The sequence below is a fragment of the Castor canadensis genome, chromosome 8 (assembly GCF_047511655.1).
Source record: "Castor canadensis chromosome 8, mCasCan1.hap1v2, whole genome shotgun sequence".
Classification (NCBI taxonomy): Eukaryota; Metazoa; Chordata; class Mammalia; order Rodentia; family Castoridae; genus Castor; species Castor canadensis.
The window spans coordinates 106435960-106445752 of record NC_133393.1 but is presented as its reverse complement, the minus strand read 5'-3'; the positions used below and the strand labels follow the sequence as shown (position 1 = coordinate 106445752).

The window sequence follows — 9793 nt, the reverse complement described above, 5'->3', positions numbered from 1 at the left end:
CCTGCAGACAGCGAATCAGAACGGGTCCCAGAGACACCACCTCCCACGAGTTCCCGAACCTACGGCTCCCGGCATGCAGTGAGCCCGCCCCGGCCGGAAGGCGGAAGTGTGCGGGTTTCCGGTCGGCGCGTGGTGTGTGGCGTGTGTCCTTGTTTCTCAGGTGAGTTGCGTGCGTCCTTTATCTAGTGCGGCGTAAGACTCGGGGCTTCATTCTGCCTCCCGTAGAGGATTTCTTCTCGAGCTTGACCCTCTTTTGGCCAGGGTTGGCCTCCTGTCTGGAGATTCAGGACTCCATTGAGGGCGAGGTCCCGGAGGTCTTGATGGCAGCCTCCTGGCTTCCCTGTCAGCAGGATAAAATGGAGCTCTCCCTGGTGATTTAATTCCGCTAAAGTGAACTTCCGCCCACAGGGTTATTTACCGCAACCCTTCGCGCTGGGTTTCGGTCGTTTTAGACAAGGGAACAGAGTTTGTGATTGTGGCCTTTAAAAACTGAATTTCAACTAGGTACGCATTCACCTAATGTTTATGAATCCTTTACTGTATTAAAGCACTACGCGCTGAGTGATTCAGCGGTGAACAAGATCCATTTCACTTCTGCCGTGGTGGAGTCCACGGTCCCCCGCGGGTGACTAACTAGTATTAAGCAGGGAGGGGCTTACAAGGCTCAAGCAAGCTTTGGGAAGAGGAGTTTCCAGACATAGGAACAGCAAATGTGAAGGTGTTGAGATGGATCTAGTTTGGGTTTTTTACAGATACAATTAGCTTGCAAGTGTTTGGGGAACGAGGGAGGGTTAAATGAGATATATTTGATGGAGGGAGAAATCATTAAAGAATTCTAAGAAAGGCCGAGAATACGCTCTAAGCTTTTAAAAGTGCACACTAATACTTTGTGAAGGATTTACGGTTGGGACTCAGCGGTGGGAAGAAAGCAAGCATGGAAATACAGATAAGCTTAAGGTAGCTAGATCAGCCCGAAGGGGTTGAATAATGAGGAACGTTGCTGGGTGGTGATCATCAAAATCATGTTGCGTTTGTAAACTTTCACAAAGGTTAGATTATGATGCTCATTGCATTTCTGGAAAGAATTAAATTTATGCTTCTTGTAAGGAAACTAAAGAGCTTTCAGAAGCAGGTTGATGTATAGTTTGTCGTTGAGTACAGGGAGTTTGATTTGGAGTTCTCAATTGTTAATAGCTGTATATACCACATTGGTTTTCACATAAATTGGACATTAAGACAGTCTTAACAAAGTGCAATTTGCCTTCCATTTGTTCCTGTTTTGTAGAAATACCTGTTGGTCTGGTTTTCCAAGAATTTGCCTCTTTTTTTTAATAGTAAATAATTTGTTTTTTGAATATGTATTTTTGGTAACTGCCAGGTAAAAGATGGCTAAAAGTTTACGAAGTAAGTGGAAAAGGAAGATGCGTGCTGAAAAGAGAAAGAAGAATGCCCCAAAAGAGCTCAACAGACTTAAAAATATTCTCAAAGTAGACAGTGATGTTTTAATGAAAGATGTTCAAGAGATAGCAACTGTGGTGATACCCAGCCATCACCAAGAGAAAATTCAAAGTGTAAAGGAGAATGAAAAAGGTGAGTTTATGTGCTTCATTTAAAAAAAAAATCACTTTTCCTTTGTGATTTTTTTTGTTTGTTTTTTGACTGTCTTCTACCCACCTCTCCACCTGTTTCCTACACACTTACTATATCCACATGCCTATTTTTTAAAGGCTTATTGAGCTACTAGAGATTTTGTGCTAAACTGTTTTAAAGCCTGTGCATGTGAATAGTCACATTGATTGTGCGAGATGAGTCTTCAGTGATTATACAGCTTGAGTGTCTCAGGAATAGACCATACTACACCTGTAGACAAACCTAATGTGCCCTGATTGGAAGTGTGCACAATTCAGTCAGCATTTAGGCAGCATAAAAAGAGGTCATCATTTTACTGTTTGCAAGATCTAGTTCTCACTCTATGGGTCTTAATCCACTTACGCTATCACCCTGAAAATTAGTTTCTCTATTTTATTTTGGCAGATTCTAGGAATGGACCTCTGTATCTTATATATAGTCTAAAGTTGAAGACTGTATCCAGTGCTGCTTTCAGCAGAGGAAAAAGCTCGTTATTTTTCAGAGCTAATGGAACAGTTTGGCAGCAAGCTAAATTAAACACTCATAACAACAGATTCTTAAAATTACATTTATATATTATGGTTATATATTATACTTATAAAGCATTTTATCGCCAAGGAAGAGAGCAATATTCATGTTTCCAATCCTAGAAGCTTCCTTTCCCATCCTTAACAATAACACTTTTCAAATTTTTCTTCCTATTCCATTCCTTTCCCTCTTACAAATAACTTACAAAATGCTCTTTACTTCAATTCCTTAAAAAATTAGAGGCAGTCAATGAAGTATTTCCTTCTTTCCATCTCCCAGGTCTGTAAGAATTCAATTGTAGAGTCTATTGTCCCTCTTTCATAAATCAAAGGCCGGTTTCTCTATTTGTGAATCTGCTCCCCTTTTGCATTCTCAAGGGCTTTTCCCGTGCATCTTTCTTATCAGTGTCCTTTGCTGATTTCCAACAGTATCAATGTGATCTGAGATATTCCATTTCCAAAAGGAAAGTAAGAAATAATTCCTCTCTTGGTCTCAGATTTCTCTTAATCTACTGCTTTATTCCACTCTACTTGAAAGTTTGAAACACTTGGCCTTCACTTGCTGTCTTCCTTTCCTCACATACATGCCAACCCTGCCAGTTCTTGAGACAAAATTTACGTAACAAATTAACCATTTTAATGTGTACAATTCAGTAGAATTTTAGTACATTCACAGTGTTGCACCATATCACCTTTACTTCCAAAATATTTTCATCACCCTAAAAGGAAACCCTGTATCCATTAAGCAGTCTGTCTTCCTCTTCCTCCAACTTCTAGCCTGACAACCACTAATGAGCTTTCTGTCTCTATGGATTTATCTATTTTAGATATATCATATAAATGGAGTCATACAACATGATCTTTTATGCCTTGCTTTTTTCACTTAGCATAAAGTTTTTGAGGTTCACTCATATTGTGACATATATCAATATTTTCTTTTTAAGATTGAACAGTTGTCTGTAGTATATGCTGTATTTTGATTGTTCATTCTTTGGATAAAGGACATTTGGGTTCTTCCATCTTCTGACTATGTAGTGAATAGTGCTGTGAACATTTGCATGCAAGTTTTTGTTAGAATACTTGTTTGCAGTTCTTTGGGGTATGTGCTAGTGAATAGAATTGCTGTGGTAATTCTTAGTTTACTGTCTTCCATATCAGCAACACTATTTTACATTCCCACTAGCAATGTAGAAGGGTTCTAGTTTTTTCACACTATTGCTTGCTAATGCTTACTTTGTAGGTTTTATTTTTGTTTTTGTTTTGGTTTTGTTTTTTTTTTCACTATAGCCATCCTTGTGAGTATGAAGTAGTATCTCATTGTAATTTTATTTTCATTTTTGATAGCATTTCATTGTGTGGCCCAAATTGGCCTGGAACTGGCTGTCTTCCCGCCTCTGCCTCTGGAATGCTAACATTTTGACTTGCATTTTCCTAATGACTAATGATACTAAATGCCTTTTCAAATACTTACTGACCATTTGCTTATCTTTGGAGAAAGGTCTGTTCAAGTCCTATGCAGCTTTGTAAAATTAGGTTGTTAGTCCTTTTTTGTTGGGTTGTAAGTTCTTTATAGATGTTGGATATGATGTTTATGTACTCTTGAGTCTCTAATTTTCTTTTCTCTCTTGTTTCTTTTGTTATAATTTCTGATTTTCTGGACTTTATTTTGTAGGTCTTGTGTTACTTGGTTTTACTGTTATTTCTCATTTCTAAAAGTTTCCTTTTTTACTTTTACTGTTCCTTTCTTTATAGCTTTCTGTTCTTGCTCTGGATCTTCTCTAATCTCTCCAAGGGTATAATTAGTTTTTGAAATTTAAATCTACTATATGTATTATCTGTTTTCCCCCTTCCGCCCATTACCCCTACCCTCCTATTCCTTTCTGTTTGTGTTTATCTTTCATGTTAGAGACTTTTCTTAAATGTCTGGTGGTCAGTAGTTGTTGTTTGTATTTAAGTGAGACACTAAAATAATGACCAGAAATCAGAGAGGCCAAAGTGTGTGTGTGAACCATTAGCAAGTCTTATTTGTTATCCATACATTATAGCACAAATCTATTCATTTTTCTCCTGCTTTCATCTTAATCCACATGACCAACTTCTCTTGCCAGTGATGTGATAGTAGCCTTTTTGTTCTCTGTCCTTCACTTTTTGCTCCCTTTTTATCTTCAACATACCAACCAGTGTGATCAATTCACGATAGAAATCAGATTTTATCACTTGCATGCTTAGAACCTTTCATTTTCCTTCCATGAAAGAGTCTACCAAGTCTTACTTAGTCTGGTTCCAGTACCTCTCTAAAAAACCACACACACACTGCAGTTTTCTTCCGTGGTTATTGTCCCCTGAACCGAATACTAAACTCCATGAGGACAAGGAGCTTGTGTGGGCCACAACATCTCAGGATCTGGAATTCACCTAAAATAATCATTAAACAATTAGTTACCAGGTGGCTGTTATTGACCAGTACTGTTCTCAGTGGAGTGGAAACAATGATGACTATGTAATCTAATATTATTAGGTAGTAAAGATAAAATACAAGATCTTGTATACCACAGATCTCAGGATGGGACATTCTGGGTTTGTTCCTTCCTAGTAGAGAAGGTGGTGAAAGGCATATCATAGCACAATTGCATGGAGCTTCCTGTCAAGTTCCCTCTTACAGTGGAGAAGGGTACCTGATCTGGATAGAAGTATGGCAGCCCCAGTATATATGCAGGTCTTCCTTCTCTGTTGTTTGCCTATCTCTGCTATTACTCCATTGGGTTCATTAGAAATTCATTCTAAGTTTCTTAGAATTTAGTTCAGGTTCCCAAGAAATGGCCAGTCATGCCAGGTGCTTGTGGCTTGTGTTAATACTAAAGTTTGCTATTTAACTTCATTATTCCAAAGGACAGTTAGGACAACATTCTTTAGAAAGTTTCTCACTGAGCAAATAGATGATGTCCTTAGTTTACTTACACACATTTTTACATCTTTCATGGTTGTAAGAATTTACCAGCGTGTGTCTGATCTATTGAGTTTGCTTTAAGGAGTTTTCAGTAGTCGTCAAAGAGTATGCCCACAAAAAAGGTGTTTTTGTTTTTGTTTTTCTGTAATTTCAGACCACCTTCGGTTCTGATGGTCCTTGTATATGCTTTCACAGGGTTGGTTTTTGATACATGACTGGTAATAGTTTTTGCATTTTTTTCAGATGACATGAAAATGGAGACTGAGATTAAGAGGAACAAAAAGACCCTTCTAGACCAGAATGGACAGTATCCAGTATGGATGAACCAGAGACAGATAAAAAAGCTAAAGGCAAAGCGAGGGAAAGGAAGGGGAAAAAAGGCAGCAAAGGGTTTGGCCTGGTAGACCTTTAAAAACTTAAACAGATGTCTGATTAGAACGTGTACATTGATTTTTAGCTCCCACTGAAAGAATACAGTTTTCAACTTGTTCTTTTTTCTTCAATTCAGACCTTCAAAATAGGTCCTCAATTTTATTTTGGGAACTTGAACAAAATATTTTCTTTGATGAATGAAAGTTGTACTGATGTTTTAGTTGGATGCTCCTACCCAGACAACAAAATCCTGTTGAATATGGTTGTAATCGTTCTTCTAACTCGGTAATTAAAGTCAATAAGGACATGTGAGTGAACTCAAATTTCTTATGTAATCATTTAAAAATATGACATCAGTGGATCTTGTAAACAGTTCTTGTTTGGTGTTTTTACTTTGTATAATTCAGAATAAAGGATATTTTGTTTGTAGATACTGAAGTTTGTCCTTAAAGTTTCCCAGTAATGGGGAAGACCAGATTCTTCCATTAAATTTTTATGAAGTCTTAATTTTAGACTATTAGCATGTACAAATTGGTATACTTTTTAGGAAATTAGAACATATCAGGTTTTTCCTTGAAACTAATTTAGTATTCTTCAGTTTTAATATACTGTAGCCTAATACAATATAATGCAGCGTTTCCCAAAGTGTGTTCATAGTTTTTCTTGATACCTGCTTCATAAAAAGATTTTTCTTGTCACATCACTTTGGGAAATGGTACACGTTCAAATATTCATAGAAAGGGTAGTCTTACAGAAACTTAGCAATCAAGAAACTTGTTCAACTTAGATTCTGACACCAGTTTTTTGAAAAACAATGTACTATTAGAAATGTTGGTGCTGTAATGACGTTTGTTTTAGTTAAATCTGTCTTGCTATAATTTGCTAATTTTGCTTTTGCTTAAACTTACTTTCAATGAAGCGTCTAAATTTAGCATTTCCTCTAAATTTTGTACTTTCTAACTGGATTTCTTCTAAGTTGAAGTGAGAAATCAAAGCCTGAGATTTTCTGTATTTTCTCTGGCTTAAAACATCTAATTCCTGTGATAGAAGTGTAGAGCTTTGAACACTTGATAGTCTTAGGATATTCACTTAAGTTCCAGTCATCAAATGTCCAATCATCAAATCTGTCCGTTTAGGATTTAACTTAATAGTTAACAAAAAACACCACTACTAAAAAAAATAAATGAGGAATTCATGTTCTGGACTGTCATGGCCCCTGGAAAGCTGGCTACAGAAGAGAAATTACCTTGCATGGTATTGTAAGTGGATCTAAGGCACTGAGTTCCTGAACTGTACTGCCAGCAGCATTCTTCCCACCTGTCATTTTGGCAGGAAACTTACTCTGAAATTCCAAAGTTAGTGTAGCGGTATGATATCTTCCTTGCTACTTTATTCAAGGTTAATCCAGAAGTGTAGCATAATCCTTTAATCTTTTAAATAATTATCTTTTTGAAATTTGTCATTTTTTATTAGACCATTTTCCAGAGAATTGTTATAAAGCCACCAGGTGGAGCTCAAGCTAAGCACCAACTCATTTTTGGAATTAGAAATCGGGACATTTTGTTTTTTAAAGAAATTTAAAAATATATAAGAATAATCAAAAATTGCTTAAAGTATTTAATCCAGTCAGCAGTACTGAGTTGGGTGCAAATACTAGGTACACTTGAGGAAACAGGCACACAGCACACAGGTCATAATAACAAACCAGGAGAACTGGGATTCAAATTCAGCAGTTCACTTGAATGGCATTGTAAGAACAATGCCATTCTGCCTCAAGAATGTACAAAATTGTTGAGGAGTAAAAGGTAATTTTAGCGTACAGTACTTACTCTTTGTGTCTATCCATGATGGGATTAGACTGATGCAAGCTTGGGGTTAGATACAGAGCATGTTTTAGTAGAGAAACGATTTATAGGAGTATCCTCATATCTCTGGCCCAAACCAGACTGGATTTCCCTAGGTAACTCTTGATTAGGAATGGGCTGACCAATCCAAAACAGAAGGTGTAGGCAAGGTCATTAGTGTTCAAACACCAATAAGTGCTTCAATCAGAGAAGAAATGTGAACTGCAGTTGAAGCTCTAAGGTGAAGTCAACTAGGGACTTTAACCACATTGTTTTTTGCTGTCATATTGATGTAGATATATAGGTTTTCCCACTAGTTCACATACTAAGTAAAATACATTGCAGTGTGTATATGTTTATTAAGAAATTTGAATGTTTTCAAGGTTTAGATCCTTATATCTGTGATACGAGTTTTAGGAGTTGGAGAAGAAAAATTTACTGGCCATAAATGATGGTTAAAATATCTGAAATATGCTGGTGTTGATGGTGAGGGATAAAGATGTGTAGTTTAGACCACATCAAATAAAACTGGAAGTGACTAAAGAGACCTCAAGAAATTGCCAAGTTTGTAAATACTCTGACTGAAATTTGCAGAAACAGAGCTGTTGACTAATCTTACTGGTTAAGTAACTAACTGCTGATGACACCTGACAGAGTGATTTTTAAATGTAATTTTTTCCCATATTTTCCAGCATTGGAAAAACACTGTAGAAGACATCAATTTTACAGGAAAATGTTTAGGAGTGAGGGAGGACTGTTAAATGCTTACACAAAGTGAAAGGCCACTCTTGTCAGGCAGCCAGAAAAGTAAGGGCCAGATTACTAAATGCTTACTAAGTGAATCCTAAAATTTACCTAGTTGATTGCCAAAGGTCCTGTGCACCTATTTTAGAGCAGGGGAAAAATACAATGTGTCCAATATGACTCACTTGATAATAAAAACAACAGCCAACATTTAGAGAATGCCTATTCTGAAAATGCCTTACATAGATTATTGGAGCTGTAAAACAATGCTTTGGGATCAATTCTCTCCCCTAGTTTCAGTTGGGGAAGCAGTTTGAAGAGGTAGTACCCAAAGTCTGCAACTGAGAGGTGAGCAAGGCTGTCCCAAGAAGAGGGTGAATACCTATGAAGGGAAGTTATAGAGGCAGACTATGTAGATCTAAAGAGGAATCTCCTAACCACGATGCTGGGAGATGAAGTGGACATCACTGTAGAGATCAATCTGGATAGCCACTTGGTTGGAATGCAGCAGGATGGATTCAAACATTGTATTTGGAATTGAGGTTGAAAGCTGTGAAGGTCTTTTTCCAGCCAGGAAAAGTTCTGCTTGAAATGTGTTGTACTTATTTTGCTCTGTCCAGTCTTTTGGCACTACATGATTGTAAACTTAAGTATCTTTGTGGTGGAAATAACAAAATCTGAAATCTCCCTAATTTTGTTAATGTTGTTAAATCTGGTATTCATTCAACTAAGCTCCAAATTAAAGTATGGAGAAATGTTATAAACATCTGCTTTAAGCAATGAATAGGGCAAAGACTTTTGAATTTTAATTTAAAGAATGGCATAGCTTTATAATATTGTAAGTTCATAATAACGCAGAATGTATTTTATTTCCTAAAGCGATGAATTGTCTTGGCATTATGCTATCTTATGAAACACTTTCTCACTCTCACATTGTGTCTTTATAGTTTTCAATATCAGCAAAACCTTTAACTGGTCTTAGTTGGGTGTTGTGTATCATTGTACAGTAACTGCTAGTACATATGGAATTTCTGATCCGTGTAATAAAGTACATTTGTCATGGATCTTGTGATCTGCATACCTTTCAGCCGTTAGTTCATAAATCTGTTCCATCAGAGAACTGCTTTGTATGGCAATGGTTGAAGCTGCTTTTAATAAACTAATATTTGGTGTCTTTTATATGTAATCAACAGGGAGTATTATAGACTTGTGCCTCTGTGGAGAAACATTCCACTAAACTTCTCTTGACAATAATGGAAAAAAATAGCTTGGGAAAAGTACAGATGTTCAAGAACATATGTTGTTTGCTCCTAAAAGTCAGCTAAAAATCTTTTGTATTGCTCCAGATTTTTTTAAAAAATGCTTTGGAGAAGAAACAGTTTGAGATGTGTGATGGGGAGAAGACAGTTAGAAATTTCATTGAGAGACCATCATTGGGTGCTCTTTGTCAAAACTCTGTGATGCCTTGTCTTGCTCCCACAAACAGGTGATGTTCTTGAGCTAGGCTATAGGCAGTTGGCCAAAGGGTGGTCATTCCTGTGTGCTTTCATACTCAGACATAAGCACTTTGCTATAGTTTTAGTTTTTGTTCTGCCCCAAGCTTCAAATTAGCAGTGTCTTCACAAAAGCAGGTATTTAATAATTTAAGTAGAAATTGATTGCCCTTATGCACTCTTCCCCCCTTGAGTTACTGTCTTTCTTGAAAGAAATTGCACAATGAGATTTCCACA

The 9793-nt window shown here is 36.9% G+C and overlaps 1 protein-coding gene across 1 annotated transcript; it reads left to right on the top strand.

Moving 5' to 3' along the window:
• The first annotated feature begins 17 nt into the window (after positions 1-17).
• Llph (LLP homolog, long-term synaptic facilitation factor) lies at positions 18-9127 on the top strand. The gene is made up of 3 exons (XM_020168721.2): positions 18-160; positions 1379-1590; positions 5347-9127. Exons 2-3 carry the CDS (start codon positions 1386-1388, stop codon positions 5505-5507), a joined length of 366 nt encoding a protein of 121 aa, XP_020024310.1. The 5' UTR covers positions 18-160; positions 1379-1385; the 3' UTR covers positions 5508-9127.
• The last annotated feature ends 666 nt before the right edge of the window (positions 9128-9793 follow it).